We start from the raw sequence: 24,417 nt of genomic DNA on the forward strand, positions 1-24,417 counted from the left end.
AGTCTCAGAGGCCAGTGAAGGAAGACACAGGGATTGAACAAAAGCTGCTGCCTGGGGACCTTTATCTGACTAGCCTCCTGTCCGTGCCGTTATCAGCGGTTTCCTGTGACGCTCTTGTTTTATCATCTGGAAGGATTTCTGACGACCAAGGGTTTGTCCAGCCGATGATGAGCTGCTTGGTGCTTCTTTCGCGTCTGTTTTTCCAAATTTCAGTGTGAATCACTCTAAACAGCTATGCGATTCTTGTCCACAGCCCTGGAGATTGAAGAATATACGGACAAGGACACAAAGGTGCGGGGGGTGGGGGTGGGATATGGCCAGACCCCAGGCCTCAGCCGTGGCCCCCACCACCAGCATCGCAAAAACGCCCAGACCGTTGCTCTTAGCACTCACTGCGGGTATCTCCATCAGGTTCAGGTCAACACCTGCGTCTACGATTTACAGCAGCGTGAACTGACAATAACTCTTCTAAAAGAAAATTACACAGCTTGCTGACATCAGTGAAAATCCGCTTAGATTCTGAAGAACTGCAAGCTCTATGTGAATTGTTTGATGTGGGATGCCTGGCCTTTCCTGACATAGAAAATCTGGAAAATATAGAAAGGGGCCAAAGAAGAATAGGAAGAAAAACCCTGATCCCCAATCCCACGCTCCCTTCCCGACCCCATCAGGTGGCTCTTGGAGCTTTCTCTGTGCTAGGCCATATGATAGTACTTTGCAGTGACTTGTTTTTTTATGTCAATTACCTGCAAATCACTTGAGGCCAGAGACATGTGTCATCTTTCTGTGGGTCTGCTCCAGACTTGGTATCACATAAGGCTCAGAGCAGTCCGAGCCGGAGGGGTTTCCTTCCTCCTTGATGAGAAGAAAGAGCACAAGCTTTGAAGTCAGGCCTTGATTCAAATATTCATTCTCTGTATGAGTTTTCTTTTTTTTTTTTTAGAAAGATAATCCAATTTTTTTTTTTTTAGATTTTATTTATTTATTTGACAGAGATAGAGACAGCCAGCGAGAGAGGGAACATAAGCAGGGGGAGTGGGAGAGGAAGAAGCAGGCTCATAGCGGAGGAGACTGATGTGGGGCTTGATCCCACAACACCGAGATCACGCCCTGAGCCGAAGACAGACGCTTAACGACTGCGCCACCCAGGCGCCCCTCTGTATGAGTTTTCTGTTGCCGTTTAACAAATAACCACAAACATAGCGGCTTAAAACATCCCCCGTTTCTCAGCTCACGGATTTGTAGGAGGAGAGCAGGATGAAGGGCTCAGGCCACTCAGCTGGCTTCCCCGTGTAGGATCTCACCAGGCCTAAGACCTTAAGGTGTTAGCAAGGCCGGCCTCTTACCTGGAGGCTCTGGTGAGAAGCCGCGTCTAGGTGCCTTGGGGTTGTTGGCAGAAGCCAGTTCCTTCTGGCTGTTGGTCTGAGGCTCCCTTTTCTTTGCTGGTCAGCCAGGGGCACTCTCTCTCCTAGAAGTGCCCTGCGTCCCTTCTCATCTGGCCCCTCCGTCCTCAGAGTCCACATGGAGTCCTTGTCACACCCCAGTCTCTCCCTTCCTCTCTGCTACCTTGAACCCTTAAAAGGTTTTGACTGAGAAATAAGGCGCCTACACGGCGCTTGGTGAGGGTTAATTCTTTTTAATCCTTCTCCTGTTAAGCCAGTTTTATTTGGAATCTGTCTTGTCTAATTCAGATAGAGCAAAATTGCAAAGGGCCGTCTTTATCTGAAGTTCTTGTCATTCTGAAAAGTTGTCATGATTCATCATTTTTCTGTGCAGAGGCATAAAAAGAAACAAGCGGGCAGAGTGCCCTCATCGTAACTTTGCTGTTTTTTCTGTCCTTCCCCCACCCCAGCCCTGAAGCTTTGGCGTCTCAACCTCAGCTGCTGTCTCTGGGAGCGCTGGGGGTGGGGGCGAGAGCCGGCTGCCTGTGTCCTCTGACAAGTGGTAGCTTCTGGTCCGGAGGCCGGCCTGCCAGCACCTGGCCCCTGCCACTCAGCGGGGAAGCCCAGCCCTGGCCATGGAGAGGATGAGGAGGGCGCCAGGGCCGGCCTGATTGCTCACCGGCTCTCTGCCTGTCCCTTCTGTTCTTCCTCAGGAGATCCTCAGCGAGCTCACGCTGGATGCCCTGCTGGACATGAACGAGGTCAAGGTGAAGGAGACGCTTCGGCGCTATGGGGCTAATGCCGAGGAGTGTGGCCGCCTGCAGTATGCCCTTGCCTGCCTGCGGAAAGTGACAGGTCTGGGAGGTAGGACCGGCCTCCCCAGTGCTGAGGCCAGCCCCGTTGGCTCCCTGTCTCTCCACTTGGGCTGGGACACCAGCCTTCCCTCTCCAGGCCTGTCCTTGTTCTCTGGGGCCACTGACAGGGGTGGGGCAAGTGTGGCCCAGAGTTTCTGGGGTGGCGTGGAAAGGCCAGACAGTGGCCTGACCTAAGATGGAGGGTTTGCACCCCAACTGTTCTGGCTAGGATGAACCCGGGGAAGCTTTTGCCATCGTCAGAGACCCCAGACCGGTCCACTGGGTGGGCCCTGTGTGATTTCCCCTCTTTTGAGCACACCTGTTGGGCTCCGAACCCTCCCTCGGCTCCCTGCATTCCAGCCCCCTCCCCACCTCGGCTCACCCCCAGCCTGCTCCCTACCTGCTCCTGTCTCCATTGGCTGCTGGGCTGTGTGCTTGGAAGGCAGAAGCATGATGAGAGAAATGGTATGGTGTTTCAGCTGTGAGCGTGTACGCGGCCGCCCCAGGCAAAGTGTGTCATCCTGGCATTATGAGGAGTTCCTCGGGAATTATTGACAGGCTTTTTAAATCTTGCCTTGGAAATGGCTTTAAATGCCGTGATTTAACGTTCCCACTACCACACTGAGAAGGCTTTACAGTGAGCCTAATGAATGGAGTTAGTCCCATTTTTAATGCTCTGAGCCACCTGTCTTATTTCTGGCTGCCTGAGGCTTAAGGAAGCTACTGGGGTTTGTATTCTCCTTGATCACTCCCCTCCCCGCCCCGGAGGGGATTGGGCTTGATTTCTTCCTGGACCCCTTTGTCCCAAGTCCTCTGAACACAGAGCCCGGTGTGGAGAGAGCTTCACTCAGTTCTGAAGACTTCGACAGGCCAGGCCTCCCAGCAGGTGCCGAAGAATAAACATGAGAGAGACATAGTTTGCATTCTCATCCCCACATGTTACAGAGGAGACTGAGCCCAGAGAGGAGACAGGGCTTCGCTGAGGACACACAGCAGTGGGTGGCAGAGCTGGGATTCCAGCCGCAGTCTTTGCGGGCGGCTAGCTTGTTTCCACGTTGTGGAAATTTAGAAGTACTTGCCACCCAAGCCGGGACTGGGGCGGGTGACTCTCGGCCCTCCCTCCTTATGCCTGAATTGGAAAGAATTGTGGAGGGGCCAGGAGTCGAGGGGTGGTGACCTATTTGTGCTGGGTAGGTGACCGCTTATCATGGGTGCCGAGCTAGGGAGATCCCCAACTCCTTAAGTGCTAATTTATGAAGCCAGGCACTTGACGTGTGTGTGGCAGCACCTTTGTAAGTGGTGGTGGGGAGCGCCTCTTACAGCTAGAGCGTCGGAGGCACTGGGGGAGTTGTCTGGGGTCCCACACCTGGCACGCCCCAGAGGAGGGTCTTCTCCACATCCTTCTCATCTGGTCTCAGCTGTGGACCCCAACCTCCCCAAGAGGGTCCTGGCCACGCCTCGCCCACACGGGTCTGCCCAGCGATGACCATACTTCTGGGGCACCTGCTGGGGACCGGGTGGGTTCCGCGATCGCCCTGCCTCTCAGGTCACGCGGTCAGAGTCTATTTTGCAACTAACAGAGCTTGGTAAGAGTAGTCTAGTTGCGGTAAAGAGGGACCATGGAATACGTCTGCCTGGGCCCAGCACTCTTAGAGTCCGCGGGACCATGGTCTGTGACTTAACCCCACTGTGCCTCAGTTTCCTCATCTGTACAGTGGAGGTCATAACAGTATTCTCTCATCATATTGTTGTGAGGATGAAATGAATGACGGTCAAGTGCTTAGACCAGAGCCTGGTGTATACTAGTGCTGCTTTCAGTATTAGCCTTGTGGGGTCGTGGAAAATGTTGAACACATTTGCCTTGTGGCCCCTGGTCTTAAGAAAAGTGAGTTAAGGATGGTTCACTGTGCCAATGGCCGGTGAACAAGGGAAATCATTTCTGCTGATGCTTCGTGTCCCTCATCCATAGCACACGTCTCTCATCACTCCCCAGCTCTCCCTGCTGAGCAACTCCAGACTCATTCTCGAGAGCCACTGCCGGTTACCTGGGGTTGGCGTGCGCGTCGAGACCCATCTGCCATCCCTGGGCGGGCTCAAAGCAGCGGTGATTCAATGGGCATGTGAAGCGTTTGGGACTCGTTTCCTCGGGTGGCAGACCTGTGCATGGGTCACGGAACTCGCTCTTCCATCCCCTCAGTGAGAGACGGCCAGAGCCTCCGGGAGGCCAGTCTCTAAGTTCCAGTTGTGGCTGCAGTTTCTACAAGAGTAAACGCTAGGAACACACAGACTGAGTCACTCAGTCCGTGGAGTTGATTCCTGAAGAGAAAGTCCCGAGGCAGTGAAGTAGGGGAAGGGTGCTTGAGGAGGGAGGGCATGCACGAGGAGCCCTGAGCGTTGGGAAGGCCACTTTCTCTCTACCATCCCTGATAAGTGGCTGTCCAGGCTGGGCTGGAGCGTCTCTCATGACAGAGAGCACTTCAGCTTGCCAGGCTGGGCTGTATTTGTAGGAGTCTGTGGGAGGAGGCCTACTGCCGCGGTCAGGACCGAGGGCACCCCTCCCGTCCCACCTCCTGCTTAGCAGCCTGGCGGCAGCGTTCCCATCCTCCCTGTTGTGCTGGGAAGACGGAGCGAGACGGGGACAAAGCACACAGTAGAATAACTCCAGTGTGGAAGTTCGTTTTCTCTTAAGTCAACGTCTGCCTCCCTGTACTTTCCCCTCACTGGTAAAATGTTGAGGGGGGCGTCTTTTCCTTCTTCACAATGGGATCTCTGTAGACGGGCCCCTTTCTCCCTGCCCCCACCCTGCAGTGTCTCCCCATCCCTTATAAACTCTGACCTAAAGTCCTTAGCGAGGCCTCGGAGACCCCTCCTGAGCTCGCCTCTTGTATCTCTCTGGCTCGTCCTGACCTCTCCAGGCACGAGGAACTCTTCGTGGTTACCAGAAGGTGCCACGTACTCCCTGCCATTGCATGTGCTGTTCGCTCTGCCTGGTGCCCCTGCTTCACCTTCTTCTCCAGCTCACTCAGCCCAGGCACCACCTCCTCTGGGAAGCCCCCGACCTCCAGGCTAGTTAGGGCAGACGTCTCTGTCTCAGCACCCTGCTGTCCCCGTCTTCGGACTGTTCGAGCACAGTGGATGTCTTTTGTCGTGGCCTGACGCCTGGCATCCAGCATGTGCTTGAATGAATGGACAGACTGGGCTGTTGAGTTGGAACTGCCCAGAGCCTCAAGGTCTGGGGGGTCCACTGTGTGGGCAGCCAAAAGTCACGAGCTCCCCTCAGAAGGAATTGGCTCTTGATCCTCTTCTAACCGTATCTCTTTGCTAGCAAATTCCCAGGGCAGGTGACTACTGAAGGTTGATACGTCCCTTTCCTGGTGTTTGAATTTTCTTGACATGGACTTATCCTCTTCGAGCACCCCAGCTTCCCCTTCCTGACTCGTAAAGATCAGTTACCACTTCCCTCTCTGAGGTCACCGTTTTGGGGTTGGGTTTCCCGGCTTGCTCCCTGCAGACCTGCCAGCAAGAACTCTGGACGAGCCCATTCTCTCTGGGCCTCATTTCCCCTCTAGAAAATGGGGACAGTAATATCTGAGCCGGTGGCCTCACAGTCACAGGTGACACGGGTGGTGATGTGTGGGCATGAGAGGCCTCTATAAAGGCTGGGAGTCGAGGCCTGCCTCGCAGCCCTGGGCAAGGTGTTACTGTCTCGGGGCCCTGGCCACCTCAACTGTAAGTCCCTCTAGCTCCGACCACCTGTGACTCCACTTCTTGGCCCACAGGAGGGGAGCACAAAGAGGACTCGGGCTGGAGTTCATTGGATGCCCGGCGGGAAAGCGGCTCAGGGCCTTCCGCGGACAACCTCTCGCCGGCCAGCCTGCCCTGGCCCCCGGGGAGCACCCCGCTAGGCAGAATGGGTGGCAGCACCCAGGGCCCACGCTCCGTGTCCGTGTCTGCCCTGCCCACCTCGGACTCCCCAATCCCCGGCCCCTGCGAGGGCATCTCGGACACCTGTATCCTCCTGCACACGAGCGGCCGGCTGACCCCCAGGGCCCTGCACAGCTTCATCACCCCCCCGACCACACCCCAGCTGCGAAGGCACACCAAGCTGAAGCCGCCGCGGACGCCGCCCCCACCCAGCCGCAAGGTCTTTCAGCTGCTGCCCAGCTTCCCCACGCTCACCCGGAGCAAGTCCCACGAATCTCAGCTGGGGAACCGCATTGACGAGGTCTCCCCCATGAGGTGAGTGTTCCCGCCAGGCTGGTGCTCAGTGTGCCATCCCCTGAAAGTTCTGTCTACGGTTTTCTCATCATAAAGGAAATACGGGCTTTATTTTATAAGGACAGATAAAATCAATCGACCTAGAAGGGTGCAAAGTGAAAAGTGCCTCCATCTCTCAGTCCACTTTCCAGGCTTCATTAGCAGTTTGGGCTGAATCCTTCCTGCTAGGTTCTTTCTGGACATGCGCGCGCACGCGGAATGGTACCATGCATTAGTCAGGATAGACTGGGTTATGCTGCAGTAACGAATAACCCTTAGCTTTCTGGGTCTTAAAGCACCAAAGATTTATTTCTTACCCTTGGCTACTTGTCTACTGTGGGTCGGCCTCATTCCAGGTCCCAGGCTGATAGAACAGCCACTTTCTGGAACATTGTCTGGAACATTCCACTAGGGCAGAGGAAAAAAGAATTTTAGATATTACACACTAGTTAATTGCATTACATTAATTAGTTACATACTAGTTAATTCCTGCAAGTTCCACTCACCATTCGTGGCCCCACCCAAACAAAGGAGCCAAGAAATGTAATTCTCCCATGTGCCCAGATGGGGAGAACTGGCATACCTGGCTAAAACCTCTAATGATTACCAAATACCATGTATTCTGTTCTAGAGCCTATTTTTTTTCCTCTGAAGATTTATTCATTTGTTAGAGAGAGAACACAGAAACACGAGCTGGGGGAGGGCCAGAGGGAGAGGGAGAGAATCTCCAGCAGACTCCCACTGAGCTCAGAGCCTGACGTGGGGCTTGATCTCATGACCCTGAGATCATGACCTGAGCTGAAACCAAGAGTCAGACGCTCAACCATCTGAGCCACCCAGACGCCCCTAACCTCTTTTTCTCCACTTAGCTTGATATCTGAGAACTTCATGTCCATACATCTTAAAATATCTTACTCTTCTACGTAAAAAATGTTCTTAACCTACGTACTTAAGTAGGTACTAATAGTGACATGGGCCAAGATGCAGAAGCCTCGTAGCTCCTGTTGTTTGTAGGGGCCGGTGGTGTGCGGTTCCCCCACCATTTTTCCTCGGTCACCCCATTCCCCTTGCAGAGCCAACCAGATTATCAGTTTTGCATATACCTATAATTATTCAAACTACCCATCTTTTTAACTTCTTTGGATCATTGCATCGTATAGTTTAATTCTTTCTTCCCCTCCTGACAGACCGTTAGGTCATTGTCAGTTCTGCCATTGTAAGAATCGCCCTCGTCAGTGTACTCTTGTGGGCAGGGCAGAGGGGAAGGAGCGAGTTTTCTTTGGGTGCCTCCTAGGGTTGGGGAACTTGGCTTTTCTCCTGACATGGGCTCTCCTTTTCCAGTCTTGGGTAGGCTTGCTCCCGCTGTCCCAGTGCAGACTGTCTTGGGTCCCTTATGGGATGGGCCCTGGACATCTCTGATGGTTTTGAGTGTGTCAGCCAAGGAGAGAGAGCCATGCCATGACCTCCCCTGCCACTCCTCATCAGCCTGTCCTGCTGGGACCTGGTCCTCCCCTCTACCCCCCAGAAGGGACTGCAGCCTTCTTCCCCTTGGGGATCCTCCTGTCCCAGAGAGCTCAGTATAACTACCATGGGGACACACGGACGTGGGTCATTAGAGGCCATCTCAGTGCATAAACCCAGTGCGTCTGTTTCTCATCTTCCCCTGAGAAGAGCGTCAGAAGGGCTCTGGTCTCATTCTGGGCTCTGGGTGGAGAACAGAGCCTCAGGCAGATGACAGCACTTCCTCGGATCCCACAGCTGGGGAGCTGGGCCTCACCCTGGGATTCTGAGTTGCGTCTACACAGAGCCACCAGAACTAATAGTGACATGGACACTCGGGTCACCTTGCTGCTCTCAGCCCACAGGACAGACTAGGTGGCTTGGGTCTCCCCCAGTTCTCTTTGTCCCTGGGGTAGCGGCACCCCTTGGGGAGGCTTGCTCAGGGCACGTCCGCGTCTGCCCCTCCTTGAGGACCACCTGGCTGTTCTCACAGCTGTTCTCCTCGTCCTTCTGCTCCAGCCACTTCCCCTTCTCCGGCCCGGAGCCTGAGCATCCCTCCCCACGGGGCTCTGGGCGGGGTGTCCCCACTGGTGGGTGTGTGACCTTGGGAGACTGTGAGGCTGTTTGCTCAGTTGTGAAGTGGAGTGAACCCCAGCGGGCTGCATGGCTGGCGAGGCTTAGACACGCTAACGTAGGAAAGCACGCGGCACAGGGGTGGCTCCAGTACCCACGGGCAGTAACTTCTAGCCCTTTCCATTGAGGAACCATCCCCACAGTCATGCAGCCAGCCTGCCCCATGCGCCAGGGGCCCAAAGCCCTTACCTGAGCATGTTGCCCTCTCCCTCCCAAGGGGGGAAGGTTCTGGAGAACACACTGAGCCAGCATGGTGACATCATCCCACTTTCTCTCTCTTTTTGTCTCCTGCAGGTTTGGTAAGAGTGATTCATTTTCATCCCCTCTGCTCCCCGGGAGTCATGTTTGTGTTGCTGTCCCCATCAGGGGTGGATTTCCTTGACCCTCCCTCAGCCTGCTCGGCCTTTCCGCCACACAGAAGCAGAGGTGCTGGGGACCGCCTCAGGACAGAGCTCTAGGACGGGTGACCTCAGCCCGGCCAGGAGCTGCTCTCTGCGAAGCTGAGACCTGGAGAGCGTTACGGGCCGTGGACAGTCCCCACTCAGGCCCTGTCTGTCCCTGGCCATCCCCACAGGTGACCTCTGGCAGGGAGCCTTGCGTGCTGGGCTGCTGGGGTCACCCAGAGGCACGTGCCGTCGGTCTGGTGTAGGTGGATATGAGCTGATGTCTTGGGACCCCTCTTTTCAGGAGAGAGGCAACCCGGAGGCAGGAACTTGGCTTGACTCTGCATGAGGCCCCAAGAGATTGGAGGGCGTGAATGGGAAGGCCCCTTTGGGAGGGGCGGAGGAAGCCCCGGAGGCCCCTGATCCCTTTTCTATCTGTCCACCTCCAGCTTGGAAGCAGGGTCTTGCACTTGGCTGCACTGTAGGGCTTCTCTCTCCTAAGTCAGAGCAGAGGGAAACAACCATGCCTCTGGGTCTGCTTTGAATTGTCTCAGTGGAAATGCAGAGACGTCTGGTTTGGGCCTGAGCGAAATAGCCGTTTATTTTTGTCCTATCCTGAGCTGGCTAAGAGGAGTGACGAAGCCGTCACTAGGGTCTTAGTGACCAGGCGGAGTGTGGGGGGGAGCGTGGGGTGGGGAGCAGGATAATAGGCTGGAGTTCTGCCAAAATAAAGCTGGCTGCAAGACCCCCAGGGAGGTATAGGGTGAGCAAGGAGGGAGGCTGCACTGCCCCTTCCCCAGGGCATGGTGCAAACTTCAGGCCGTTGTCAGAGCCTTGGGGGAGAATGCAGCACCCGCAGCCCTAGGACAGTCCAGCCCTAGGACAGTCCGTCCTGTCAGCCTCCCGGTTGCTGTAGTAACGCAGGGACCGCAGCAGTGAGGCCGCTTGCCTAGCATGCGGGGAGGCAGGCTGAGGTCTTCAGGGCAAGTGTTTCATCTAGATCGGGGCACTTGCTGCCTGGCCCACATGCCGTCTCCCCTCCCTCCTATCCCACACCCGCAGCAGACATTACAGGTCAACCACAGGTGGCATATATGGTTGAAATCTCATTTTCCATAGTCCGTTTCTCTTAGGCTGGCAGCCTAACCCCTTTTAGACCCATGTGCTTTGCTGGCCTTGGCTGCTCACAGTGACGTGGGTCCCAGGAGGGAGTTGGGACAAGTCAGCCCCAGGGCAGATGTGCCAGAGAGAGCTGGGGCAGTGTGATTGGTTTTTGAATCATCACGGGGCAGCAGAGGGCCCTTCTGGTTCTGATCAAACTCCCCTTGGTATGGGAGGAGGAGTCAGCACCCCAGCTCGCCCTTCTCTCTGTGCTCAGGTATGTGGGACTTGGCATTAAGTGAACCAGCACTTAATGAGCACCAGGTGTGTGCCAGGCCAGCACGTGCGGCAGGGGGTAGGGGGTGTTGCTGGCTTTGAGGACAGGAGACAGCCGCAGATCCCTCAAGCACCACGTTCCTGACTTTCCTGGGTTATGGTTCCTTTTGATAACTAGATAAAAGTTTAAACCCCCCTTCCAAAGAAAAGACCACAAAGCTTACCAATTCATAGGATTCCCAGAACCCCTGAAGCCCATCAGGACGTAGTGAGAACCCCTCCTCCAGGAGGAGGTAGGCTGTGCTGAGTAGGGGCAGAAGCAGGCCGGGGAGGAGGGGGAGGAGTGGGGTCCCCAGGCAGAGGAGGGGCCGGAGGCAGTGGGACACGTGGGCTGCCCATAGATGAAGGCTCACCTCCAGCTGCCCCACTGCCTGACCTGTAAGGCCTGAACACTGGGGATGCTATTCTAACGGGGAACCCAGGATTAGGGCAGGGAGAGCCTAGGGTCCCCTCTAGGAAGGCAGACGGAATGCTCATCTCAAAACTCGGGGCCCGAGTGAGACTCCTCAGGAAGCCCCGGGGGCTGGCCCACGTCAGGGTGTGGTAAAACTTCACCTTGTCCTTGCGCTGCCTGCCAGCATCTGGCACTGGAGGCTCTCAGAGCAAAATTCTCAAGGTGCTTGCAGCTATCAAGGTACAGGACGTGCTAAGCAGCCTCAAACCCTCCACCGCCAAAGGCCAGAGACCTCCTGCCCACCAAACGAGTGACCCACATTAAGCCCTTGCAAGCCGGTGACGTATGGATACATCCGTGCGGGAGTGCGAGAGGTGGACATCGGTGGAGACAGCTGTCCTCACCGTTGCTTTGCCTTCTGCCTCTCAAGGCTGCCTCCTTCTGTAGCTGGGAGCCACACAGGGATGGTTTCCGAACCATGGGGGGAGACCAGGCAGTCACGTTCCCGGGAGAAGCAGGGCCAGGCATGAGGGTAACTGTGCTGGCCCATTGGTCTCCGTGGCCTGTCCCTGTTTTGAATGTTCAGGGACACCTTTATCTACTGTTCAGTAAGTCCTCTCACACACCCAGCCTGTGATCTCTGATCTAGAAGGCCACGGACACGGGCCTCTCAGCCTTCCCAACCTGGCCTCTCTCCCTGCAGACCTCCCACACGGATCCCCACAGATGGTACGAAGGGATATTGGGCTGTCGGTGACTCACAGGTAGGTGAGCCAGGCTGGGACGGGGAGGGGGCCCAGAGCTGGGCTGGGGCCTGCATGGACTGGGGCCCCCACTGAGCGGTTGCTTTCATCGTGGGGGGAGGGGTCTGTCCTGATCCTTGTTTCTCGGGGCTCTTTGCTACTGGTCTGTCCATCACCTCGGTGAACACAGCCCTGTGCCCGTCTGGAACCCCTGCCCATCACCAGTGGCTGTATGGGCTGGCTGGACCCTCCCCGACCCCACCCCTGCACCGAGGGAAAACACAGGTCTCAGGAGAAACACGGTCCCAGTCTCAGGGAGGAGGAGCTGAGAGCTTCCTGCAGATCCAGCGTGAGATCATGGGGGGCCTACAAGTGGCCGCACATCAGAGCCCACGAAGCTTTGAAACCCCAGACTCCCCTGGCCCATCCCTGAAGTTCTCAGCTTGGCAGTCTGGATTTCCAACAACGTCTGGGGACTCTGGTGGCCGGTGCATGTTGGCATGGGCTGATGTGGGCCTGTGACGTGGACCAGCCCAAAGGCTCGGCCTCAGCACCGTGAGGCTGGTGTGTGCCACAGACAGCAGGTCTGCGTGGCATCTCGTCGCGCTGGACACCCCGCAGAGCGGCGCCTTGGCACGCCTGTGCCCTGGCCGTCCCCACCAAAGGCTGTGGGGAACACCACAGGGCACGCTTGTCAAGAGCTTTGCAACTTGGGGCGGCCTTTCGTTTCCGCCTGGAGCGTGAGTGCTGCTGCAGTGAGCCTGGGAGTCTGGCCCGGCGTTCTTTTTTTTTTTTTTTTTTTAAAGATTTTATTTATTTGACAGAGAGAGAGACAGCCAGTGAGAGAGGGAACACGAGCAGGGGGAGAAGGAGAGGAAGAAGCAGGCTCCCAGCAGAGGAGCCTAATGTGGGGCTCGATCCCAGGACCCTGGGATCACTCCCTGAGCCGAAGGCAGACGCTTAAGGACTGAGCCACCCAGGCGCCCCTGGCCCAGAATTCTTGCCCAGAGGTGGAGACCCGGCTGTGGCTCTGAGGGCTTGAGTAATTTGCCTGAGGTCATGCTGCCCGTAAGATAGCGGCTGAGTCCTCTGGCCGTCGCCCAGGCCCCTCTGGAGCCTTGTCAGGGCTGATCCCTGTACACTGGAGTCTCGTGGAAGAGAGGCTGCGGCACCACGATGGGGACAGGGCCTCCCTCCTCCGTCCGTGGCACACCCAGTGGGGTCTTCTTAGGCTGTGAGGGGGCTGCTTAGCACAGGACGGGAGCCCCACCCTTTCCTCCTCCGTGGGCTGCACGCCTGTGGGCAGGAATCCCTCCGAGCCTCCGTTTTCCCCTCTGCGAACCAGACTCCCCCCAGTCCTGTGATGAGGATAAAAGGGGGTGCCGTGCAGCTGAGCCTCACTTGTCCGGCCCTGGGGTGTGCCTGGTGTGTAAGCACAGACTCCAGCCCGAGATCTGGTATGTGAGGGACACCGGGATCGGCCGGCTGCTGTTTGTTTTGTCTCGGGCGCCCCTGGTTTCACAGAGGCTGTGGGACTGTGTCAGCTTGCCCCGGGTGCTTCCCAGACCACTGCTCCCTTCCCCTTGTGGCAGTGAGTTCCAGAGGCTGCCCCCCATGCAGGGCAGCGGCACCCCTCTTGGTGCGACATTGCAAGGTCGCCCTGCCTTGCCCCACCCAGGTTCTGGGCTCACTGTCACACCCGCCTGGTATATTAAACCCAGATTCCAGGCCTCTCTTTCTCTCTCAGGATGGTCTGAAGTGTTTCAGTCTAATCATGGTCCCTCCCTGGCCTGGGACAACTTTTACCCCCCATGCCACACCCCTTCCTAGCACTTGGACTTTCTCAGGCCCAGACCTGACTGCCGTGTTGCCCTATTTTCAAGATTGCAGAGGGGAGGTCGTCTCAGACACCTCTGAGCTGCTCCCCTTATCCCCGCTGTTAGCGTGAGAGGAGAATAAAGCCCAGAGAGAGTATGTGGATCCCAGAGAGGCAGGATTAGGGCTCCTTAATAGGCATGTTGGGGACATGGGTGCCTTTGTCTTGGTCCCTGAAAACACCCATGTTGGCTGGGTGGAGACAGTAGCGCTCGTGTGCACTACACACTCGCACATATGATCTCCCCGGGCCCCTGCGAGGGAGCTCCAAGGCATCCCACAGCCAGTAGCCTGTAGGAGTCACACTGGTGCAGTCTTACCCCAGAGCCCATGCTCTTGCCCTGTGCTTGGCCCTAGTTGTCTCTCAGAGAAGCCATGCAGCTCTGAGTTTAGGCACCTGGGGTGCAGACCCCATTGCACAGCATCCCAGCTGTGTGACCCTGGGAAAGTCACCTAACCTCTCTGATTCCCTCATCTGTGTACTTAGAATCTCCGACCTGCCTCACTCCCCGGGGCGTTGTAAGCAACGCGTGAGCTCATGTTCAGGATACATTACAAACCGTTCCCCAAATACTGTTGCTATTTGTTCTGTTGTTACTGTGATGGACTCTGCTTTCAAAAATCTGTTCCTCCAAAAATGTGAGTTCTTTCTGCCCTTCGGCCTCCCCACCCTGTGGACTCTGCCGTACCACCCACTCAACCCCTTGTCCTTCCTTCCAGTCTGTCTTTTGTGTTTTTAAATTTTTAAAATTTTGATTTAGTTTGGGTTGAAAGACATTCGGAATTCAAGAGGTGTACAGAGAGGGTATCTATGCGGTCCCCTCCTGCTGCTGCCCCCAGCCCTCTGGGTCCCCCTGTGGGCAGATCTTGGCAGTTTCTTGAGATATTTTTATACAAGCAAGTACGTATGTGTATTAAACATGCTGTTCTATCCTTCTTTTCTTGTAAAGACGGAGGCACCATTTACGTAGAACTGAGAGCACAAGTGCATTTTTATGTATGGATACACCCATGTGTACCCCACAGGTGGAGCTCCAGAGCATCCAGCACCCCAGAAATTGATCTTCGTCCCCTCCAGGGTCATAGCACTACCACCCAGGGGTTACTGTTCACTTCTGTCCTCATTGGTTACTTCTTCCTGCATTTGAACTTCATATAAGTGGAGTCATGTACTTTTTCCCTGATAACGTAACTTGGAGATCGTTCCATATTTGCGCAGAAAGGTTTTCTTATTTAATTCTCTGGCCTCACGGTGTCCGATGGTGTGGTTGGACTGTACTTTCCAGTCAGTCGCCTGCACACCTCAACAGCATAGGCTGTTCACAGTCTTTTACTGCTGCAGACACGCGGCGGGGAATAACCTTGTCTGTACCTCATTTGACACCCGCGGGAGTGTCCCCTGGATCATTTCCTACAATGGGAATCGCTCGGTATGCACACTTGTAATTTCGATGGCCGCTGCCAGAGAGCTGGCCTCCATGACCACGCTGACTTTGGGATTTTGGCAAGGATGACATTGTGGCTGGGAACTCTGAATGCCCTGGGAACAAGCAGTGGCCCTGAGCATCCCTGCCGTGGGAGAGGGCACCGGTGGCTCCGGGATGGACCTCCGTCTTCTGGTTTCCTGGGCGCCCTCCCCTGTCCGGGCTCTGGTCTCCCAGCCACGGGAGCATTTTCCTATGTCTCCCTGCTGCAGGTTCTCCACCAAGTCCTGGTTGTCCCAGGTCTGCCACGTGTGTCAGAAGAGCATGATGTTTGGAGTGAAATGCAAGCATTGCAGGTGATGTGCGGAGGGTGGAAGGGGTGGGAGAAATGAGTGAACTCCATACATTGGGTTCAGTAGGGGTCCTACTACTTGATGCTCAGCCTTAGGTTAAGTCAGAGTTCACGGGAGCCCCTTTGAGAGTTCTTTTTTTTTTTTCTTTTTAGTTTTTTTTTTATTTATTTGGGAAAGAGAGAGAATGAGAGAGCATGAGAGAGGGGAGGGTTAGAAGGAGAAGCAGACTCCCTGCTGAGCAGGGAGCCCAGTGTGGGACTCGATCCTGGGACTCCAGGATCATGACCTGAGCTGAAGGCAGTCGCTTAACCTACTGAGCCACCCAGGTGCCCCTCCCTTTGAGAATTCTTAAACCTACTATTTATAATCCCATTCAGCACACCATGATATGATCAGCCCTCCCTAGGGAGATGAAGGAAGCATCGAGCCAGGCATTCCCAGAAGAAGGGGAAATTGGGGGTGGGCTTTGAAGGATGAGTAGAAGTCTGCCAGGGAGACCAAGGAAGAAAGAGCATTCCAGGCCTTACACCTTGTACAGAGTCCGAGAGGAATGGGAGGACTGTTCTGGAAACTATACGGAGTTCTAAAGTTTAACCTTAACGTGATAGCACACAAGATGGGGAGAAGGGTCAGGTGGAGGTGAAAACAGTGGCTCATGGCGTTCACAGAAGAGGAGAGTTCAGGGAGAATGTTGCTTCTATACAAACCCAGCTTTCTTGTTTCTTACCCTGGTGCTTTCTTGTAGGACAGAAGGATGAGGAAGGGAACAGCGTGGGGGGGGGGGGGGGGGGGTAGAGTGTCCTCTGTTGCTTATAGAGGACGGACCTGGAGTCACTGCTCCCAGATCACTGCCCCTCCATTGCTTTGTGACCTGGGGCAAGACACTTGCTCTTTCTGGGCTTCATTTTCACAACTGGGCAGATGGTTCCAGGTCCTTTATCTATCAGGATGGTGTCCACATTCTGAGCTAGTTTGTGTAGGAAAGGCGCTTAGGCTCCCGCGAGACCAGAGGCCACAGGTCTCGTGCATGTCTGTTGGATAAGTTGTGTTTTCCTGGTGACTCCCCTGGCCACCAAGGAGACGCCAGAGTTTTCCACCAGTCTAGGTCTTCTGTGGCTCCTGCCTTTAAATTGGGGACTTCCCGCTCCCTTTCAAGCAATGCCTTTCATACAGAGAGCACAGAATGACCTCTGAGCCCCACACTCTCCGATGATCGTGGTGTGAGGTTGGTAGGGCCCCAATGTCAACCCATTTGATTGTCTAGAACCCCAAGACAGGGTGCAGCAGGCAGGACCAAACTGAAGGCCAGGTCTTTCCATTTGGGCCCGTGCTGACCCTCTGACCATGTGGCCCATATTGGAATGCAGCGGGAGGGGCCACTGCTCGCATCCCTGGAATGTTATGGTCATGTAGACGCTCTCCTTCTGATTCATCTTTCTCATAAGTTCAGATTTTTGTCTCCAGTTTTCTGACTGTGAGTGGAGGGTGTCCTTTTCTTTAGAGAAGAGAAAGACATGTGACCCACAAAAGATAAAATGACAATTAAAACTGCTTTGCTGTGAGGTTAGGCAGACAACCTCGGGAACGTCTCAACAGACACTGCTAGGACGATCAGCATGGAATATTCCAGACTTCTGGGCTAATGTTTGTTGAGAAATGGCGTGGAGATTGAGGCAGTCACGAGTGAGTGTTGCCCTGGGAGCCCCGAGTGGCCCTCCGCACACTGACCCTGCCGCCTTCTTTACCAGATTGAAGTGTCATAACAAGTGTACAAAGGAAGCCCCTGCGTGTAGAATATCTTTCCTTCCACGTGAGTGCTCTCGTCTGCTTTCTGGGCTTGGGGTGGACTTTGCCGTAGCTTGATCTGCTTCCCTGCTCACGGTTCCCTCTTCTCCTTTTTAAACAGAACCTAGGCTTCGGAGGACGGAGTCTGTCCCCTCGGACATCAACAATCCGGTGGATAGAGCAGCTGAGCCCCATTTCGGAACCCTCCCCAAAGCCCTGACAAAGAAGGTATGCGGGCGGTGGCCCGCCAGTCCTGTGCTTTTCCCGGGAAAAGCCCCCCGCCCCATCCCGCGCCGGGGCTCCTTCTGTAATGTGGAGGTCCAGCAGGGAACTGGGGCGTACAATCCATGATCCAAGGTCAGAGGGTGGCCTTCAGGGATCCTGTCTTTAGCCATTTCGTAGACTTCACGTTTATGGCCAAATCCTAGTTAATGTGCCCATGACCTTCCCCAGTTTAACCGAACATTTCCTGAGCCCTTAATATGAGTCGGGAACTTTCTCCATTGATCTTTCTTTTGATCCTCACAATAGTTCTAAAAATCACATACTGCTATCATCTCCTTTTTAGATGAGGACACTGGCTTGGGCCAGGCTGGGTAGAGGTTGGGGCAGGGAGAAGAGAAGCAGGTGGCCTGGCCCACGGACACCAGGGACCCAGAAGGTGTAGCTTGGGGGGGGCTCCACATCTTACTGCCCTACAGGGGAGGCCGGTGCCTCAGAGCTGCTGGTGCTTATGGGCCCGCCCGTGTCCTCTCTCAGCCTCCCTCCACCTGTCATTGCATTTCCCCTGACGGTGGCATTCCCACCAGGGACAGACAGGTGGAGAAGAGGGTTGTGGGACCACAGCTGAGCTCCAGTCCTGACTAGTCCCCTTTCTTGCCCCTGTGACCTTGGGTGAGTTCCTTTACCTCTCTGAGCCTCAGCTCCCTGGTACGTGAAGTGGGGATACCCAGGCTTCGTTGACAAGGTGTTGTAGGGGTAACGAGGGGCCGTTCGTGAGCTCACTTGTCAGGAGCAGCACTGTCACTCAGCCTGTCACAGATACAGACACACTTCCTCGGCGGGGGCACTAGGCACCCCATCTGCCACTCCCACCCTGCCAGCATTGTTCTCGTCTGACAACACCGGATGCACCCCCATTTACGCCATATCCCCCCACACCCCTTCGCCCAGCCCTTGTCGGTTCTTCTGAACCCACTCGGGGCTCCTCCTCCTCCAGGAAGCCCTCCTGCACACACCTGCTCGGCCCTGACCCAACATAGTTCTGGGTGGTGCCTTCTCTTACCTCACTGAGGGCACTGACCAACTGTCGTCCTTCCCTCACCCCGATTTATGGTCATTCTCATAACACGAGTAGTGGTCACTGAGTTCTCGCCACGCGCTGTGCCGAGGGCCATGCGTTTGGCCCATTCATCCCAGGGGCCAGCCTGTCTCTCCAGTGTCTTCTCCAGCTGCCCTTGTTCGTAGCAGCTGTGCCCACTCCTACCTCGGGGCCTTGGTGCCCACTGTTCCCTCTGCCTGAGACACTCTTCTCAGCGTTCACACACTCACTCCTGGGAGGCCTTGCTGGGATGTGGGCTGAAGACCAGGGTCCCTGGCTGCGCCATGGTGCGGGCCCCTGTCTGCCTGCCGAGGGCCTGTCTCCCCAGCGCGTGGCTGCTCTGGACGGCGGGGCCTCGTCCTCTTGCTCCTGCCTGGTCCCTGGTGCCCGCATTGGAGTCCGGCACACACGAGGCAGTGAGGACGTGTTGGTATGGAACACTGAGCCCATGAAGCGGCAGCCCATACCCCCGTTTTGTCCAGAACCACTGCGGCTCAGAAAGGTGGCTGATTTGAACCAAGTCACACGGGTACTGAGTATAGGGGCCGGGATTCAACCTGCCCGGTAGCTACTCCCCCTGCCTGGGCTGGCCCGGCCCTAAGAACAGGGATGGGATGCGGGGTCACTGCTGGGTGAGCGGGGAGAGGAAGGGCCCAGGGGACCCAGCTCCCTCCCCCACCGGCCTGTGATACCAGGTGGTGATGGCTGTCCCTGGACGGTGAGGCCCACTGTGTAGCTTTGTGGGTTCCGGGGTCCCCTGGACACCCCAGAGCATTTAGGGCCTGCAGAAGAGAAACCTGAAGAACTCAGCGTTTCACCTAATTTGGCCCCAACTTTTTGGTTTAAAGATTTTATTTGTAAGTAATCCCTACACCCAGTGTGGGGCTTGAACTCACAACCCCGAGATCAGGAGTGGCATGCTCTACCGACCAAGCCAGCCAGGCGCCCCTGGCCCCAGCTTTCTTGACCAAGGAATTCCAGCCCTCTCCCCTGAGGGATTGGAGTTTGGGTCTGGGAAACTGGTCAGGGCCGGAGTCCCACCTAACACAGAGTCCCCCTGCAGCCCTCTCTCATCTGGCCCTTTGACCTCTCTAGGGCCCAACCCCCTGGGCAGTCCTAGCCCAGTAGGTCTGCAAAAGAGCAGAGGGAGCATTTATACGCACCACTGTGTACCACACACTAAACCCTTGTCGGACGCTGAACTCATTAAAAACCCTGCTGTGTGCCAGGCGCTGGGTATATGATGACCGGGCGCCCACCCTGCCCTCACAGGACACACGGAGGGGGTGGGGGGGGACATTCTTTGGGGAACCGCCCAAGATCACTGCACTTGACAAACTGTAGTTCAAGTACCCTGAGGGGAAGTGCTAGCTATAGAAGGTTGAGAACAGGAGCGTGGTCCCCACTGTTCACAGGGGCTTCTGGGAAGAAAGTATGTGTGAGCTGAAGAAAGATGAGCAGCAGTCCCTTGGGGGGTGGGCACTGAGGTGAGGGTCTCTCTGTGCCAACCTGCCCTTGAATATTAGACCAGTGAAATGTCAGGGTGCCGGGCAGACCTCGTCGTTTTCGGCGGGGGTGGGGCGGGTGGGGGTGGGGTCTCAGCATGGGATACGGGAGGGGCCGGCTGGGCAGGACCCTGACAGTCCCTGCCCACTTCTGGTGTCTCTGGTCCCACAGGAGCATCCTCCAGCCATGAACCACCTGGACTCCAGCAGCAACCCGTCCTCCACCACGTCCTCCACGCCCTCCTCGCCGGCACCCTTCCCAACATCATCCAATCCGTCCAGTGCCACCACGCCCCCCAACCCCTCTCCTGGCCAACGGGACAGCAGGTTCAACTTCCCAGGTACCACACCTCGGGGCTTTGTGTGCCTTCCAGATGGGGTCAGATGCCCCTTCTCAGCACGCCCCAGCAGGCTCAAGGTCAGACGGGAGTCAGGCGCTGTGCCAAGCTCAAGTACATTACCGTATTTATACCTGATGAGAGCTCCGGGGTAGATGCTTTTATCACAGCCATTTTACAGATGGGGTCACTGAGGTTCAGAGGAAGTGTCTTGCCCTCAGCTATATAACACGTAAGGGACGGGGCAAGGATCAAAGCCAAGTCCGTCTGGCATAAAGCCCGGATTCCTGACACAGTCCCCGTACTCGCCTCCTGTGCATGGGGTGGCTTCTCATGGGCACGTTCACTAAGGGCTTCTGAGCAAACAGAAGGCATGGCAGGAGCACGGGGAGCTGGGGCAAGGCCTGGGAGAGGGACCCTGGGGCTCAATTGCTTACCTGCTCAAGTGATCTGAATAAGCTGCTTCGGGGGGAGCTTTTGTTCCCTCTTCGTTCCCATAAAACAAGAGACCCCGTGAGGTTGGGATTAGGTTATTCCCACTGTGCAGATGAGAACACTGAGTCTCGGGGGGAGTACCTGCTCTGTAGGGCCAAGGTCCCCCGTCTCTCAGCCAGGCCTGGGGTGTCCCACCTTTCCAACGTACAGAGCAAGGCCCACTCACCTGTTTCAGGATGAGCCCAGGCCGTGGCCTCCCTGGAAGCTCCTTGCAGCTGGTCTCAGCCCCCTGGGTATTTCGGTTGGTGGCCAGGACGAAGGAGCAGCCACTGGGACACTCCAGTTTGCTCTGGGCCCGGTCAGGTCAGGCCCCACCTGTCACTGGCCCTTGGGGCTCCAGGCCTGGGAGGACAGAGGCACAGCTTATCCTGTGCCAGGGGACCTTCAGCTGGGGCCACGTGCAGCCAGCAGGAGGCCAGGCAGCCTCTCTGGACCCATTTTACTGGGGTTCCAGGGATTTCTTTTAGGGGTGCTGGGAGACTGAGATTTTGTAGGAATCCTTTCTCTTTTGCCTGTCCCTTTGCCTTAACGTGCACCTGGCTGGAGACCTCCTGCACCATCCCGAGCACACCCATCCCCTCCCCGCAATGGAGCCCTAGCCCATCGGAGTGACCGCCTCTCATTCTGCTCTGTCATTATGCTCTGAAACTGGGTCTTTTGCTAAATTTCTAGTTTGGGTTTTTCTAAAAGGAAGGCCCTGTTTGAAAAACAACAGCCACAGAAAAAGTCTATTTTGTGATGTCAGCCAGAGCTGCTCAGCTTTCCCTGATGTCTGTGGGCCCTCGTTCTGTGCGCAGAGCCCTCACTCTGTCCAGGGTCTATGATCTCGCTGGTCATGGCCGTGCCTGGGGCCCGGCCCCATGGTTAACCTGGGGAAGGAAAAATGCCTACTGTGCACCCACTCTGTACTGTGGGGTAGCAGTTACGTTTATCTTGAAGAATAAACCTGGGGAAAGGCTATCTGTACCCCTGGTTTTACCATATAACAGCTGTGTTGGAGTCCAGACCCCCAGCGCATCCCCTCCAGTCCCCCTTAAGAGAGGTGGGTTTGTGTTCTGTTTCGGATGGTGAGGTCGGGTTGCTGAGGCCCCAGCACCTCTGGGGGTGAATGTGGGGCTGAAGGGGGCAGCCGCTCCTCTGCACACGGCCCAGCCGGCTTTCACAAGCACTGTTTCCTCACTCTTGTGTCTCGCCCTTCTGGGCTTATGCACACGTCACAGAGAAGCGAGCCTGGGAGGTGAACGGAACGGGCCAGGCCTCTGACAAGTCCTCCGGGGCCAGCCCCTTCCCTCCCGGGGGCTCCTGCCAGCACCGGCTCCCTTCCAACTCCCTTTCTCCTTCCTGCATGGATCACCCTGCTCTGCCCCACCCTGTAACCAGCCCCCCTCGCCACGCCCCTGCATTTGCTGTTCTGTGTGTGTGACTCACCTCCTCTTCTGTTTAAAGCTGCCTACTTCATTCATCATAGACAGCAGTTTATCTTTCCAGGTGAGTTCTCTGCATGGTTCCGCTAACTGCCCCTTCCCGTGAGCCCTCTGTCCAGCCCCCCTGGGCACCCTCTCCCACGGCACCTCTGAGGGGCCTGAGTCTCACATACACCTGTTTTGAGAGCTGACTGTGTATCACAGCTGGGAAAGGGAGCAGGGTGGGTCGCCTTAAGGGGGGCCCTTCACAGGGGCAGTGACCTGCTGGGAGGGACCTTGGCATCCATCCTGTTCAGCCTCTTGCGCAGAGATTACAGGCAACTTATCCAGGGTCACACAGCCGGGAGGTGGCAGAAATCCAGTTTGCAGAATGAAGGGAGACCTTTCTGCCAGTGCCTTATGAGCATCTGTTAGGATAACTTCCCCTACGTCATGACAAGGAAGCTGCTTGCAGAAGCTGTCTTAGAAGGGGAAGCCAGTTGCGAGAAGTCTGCAGGCTTCGCTTTAATGGGCTTCGCCTTCCTGAGCATTGCTGCCTGACGCCATCTGCTGGCGGTAAGATAAAATGCAGCCTTATTTTAGAAAGTTTTCAAGGAGACCAACTTTCATTGATTCCCTTCCACAAAAATTGTTTTTGCACAGCCACTGCGTGCACAACCTTTGCATTTGGCTACATTCCTGCCCCCGAGGAGTTATGTGGTTAGTGCTTATTTCTCCAGCTGAGGATGACAGGCATTCGCATAAGTAATCGGCAACCGTAATTCTTAATTTAGCCATACGAAGTCTCGGTGTGTTTAGACAAAGACTGTAGCTAATTGTTTTTCCCTGGGTTAAACAGACTTGTCTTGAAGTCATGGTATTTTGGTTAGTTCAGGCTTTTCTTTTCCCCAACCCAGCTCTGTTAGGGGAGCAACTTGGAGCGTTTGTAAGTTCTTACAGGACTCTCCGTATGGCTTTGGCTAGGTGTGGGCAGGTTGGCAGGGGTCAGGGGCCTGGGACAGACCTGGAGAAGGCTCTCTGAGCTGCCTCTGGTTTCACACCCATTTTTGTTGTGGTTCCCCTCCAAGAGCCTCTCTGGTTACCAGCTCTAGGACAGCATATGGGGAGTCCTCAAAAGCATTGGGAAGCGTGGCTCTCCTTCCAGAAGGGTCCATCCTGCTCTGAAGATATGTCAGGGGGAAGGAGAGGGAATATAAATCTATTAAAACAAACACAGACACATTTTGGAACAGAATGCGAAATACGCTCTTAATCTTTAAGGACAAGCACGCGAGGCCTCAGAGACATGATTCCCTCCCACTTGGGGTGCTGTTTCCTCCCACTGCCCCCTGCTATGCGCGTGTTTATCTTCTGTGGAAATAGTTGAGCTGTGTTGGATAGGTAGTAAAGGTCAGGATGGCCCTGGTAGTCTGCGGACACAGTGCAGTGGTATCTGGGGGAGGCCTTGGCAGAGGCTTCTGGGGGCCAGGATCCCCCAGGAATGGTGCATGTGTTCATTTCCCAGATAAAAAGGCCCACGGCCTCTATCAGATTTTCCAAGTCTTGTGAGGTCCCAGAGATGTTGAGATTCAGATGATCTTCCAGGCTAGCCTTGGATAAAGCCTTGGAGAGAGCTGGTGCCGGGGGAGGGGGGGTAGGGGTGAGGGGGGTGTTGGTGGCTGAGTTGGGTGGGTCTTTGTCCTAGATGGCAGGGGTGGCTGCTGATAGCTTGAGCCTCTGCCACCTAGGGTCTCTCTTCTTGTATTGACTAAAGAGGAGGAAGGGAGGGGCCCACCCAGGCCTGGGGCCCACCCAGGCCTGGGGTTGCCAGCCGCAGGGCGACCAGAGGAACCAGAAGGACGCAGGCAGCAGAAGCAGCCGTGGAGGGGTTTAGTTCCACACTGGGGTGACCATCTGTTCAGTGTTCCCTGGATGTGGGACTTTCAGTGCCCAAACTGGGAAAGCCCCGCAATCGTGGTCAGCCCCACCTGCCCAGTCTTCGGCCCGGGGAGGTGTGGACTGTGCCTTCCTTCCTCTCCCCTGAGGGCTGCTCCGCCAGAAGCCAAGGGGGTGGGGCCTCTGCCTCCCACCAGAAATGCCAGCCGCCGAGCCAGGCACCAGGTGTCGCTGCTGAGCCCCCTGCGAGCCCTGCCGGGGCCTCTGCCGGCCTGAGCCCGGGAGTCTCACTGCTCTCTGCTCTCAAGGGCCGTTGCAATCAGCTGCGGCCTCTGAGCAGAACTCCCACGTCCAGTCAGTCATACCCAGTTTGCTTTTACCATTTGCTCCTAGGGAACAGTTTGGCCGCAGGGGAATGGGGTTCACTGCAGAATCTCAG

The 24,417-nt window shown here is 55.9% G+C and overlaps 1 protein-coding gene across 1 annotated transcript in view; it reads left to right on the forward strand.

Annotated features, from left to right (window-relative positions):
- The window catches only part of KSR1 (kinase suppressor of ras 1), a 144,702-nt gene that overhangs the window by 102,460 nt on the left and 17,825 nt on the right, over nt 1-24,417 (forward strand). The window contains 8 exon segments of the mRNA XM_040639836.1: nt 2,096-2,246; nt 6,016-6,475; nt 8,921-8,925; nt 11,544-11,604; nt 15,155-15,238; nt 16,984-17,045; nt 17,142-17,248; nt 20,019-20,187. Of these exon segments, the coding sequence (XP_040495770.1) occupies nt 2,096-2,246; nt 6,016-6,475; nt 8,921-8,925; nt 11,544-11,604; nt 15,155-15,238; nt 16,984-17,045; nt 17,142-17,248; nt 20,019-20,187 (1,099 nt within the window).

The sequence above is a fragment of the Ursus maritimus genome, unplaced genomic scaffold (genome assembly GCF_017311325.1).
Source record: "Ursus maritimus isolate PB19 unplaced genomic scaffold, ASM1731132v1 scaffold_24, whole genome shotgun sequence".
NCBI classification, from domain to species: Eukaryota; Metazoa; Chordata; class Mammalia; order Carnivora; family Ursidae; genus Ursus; species Ursus maritimus.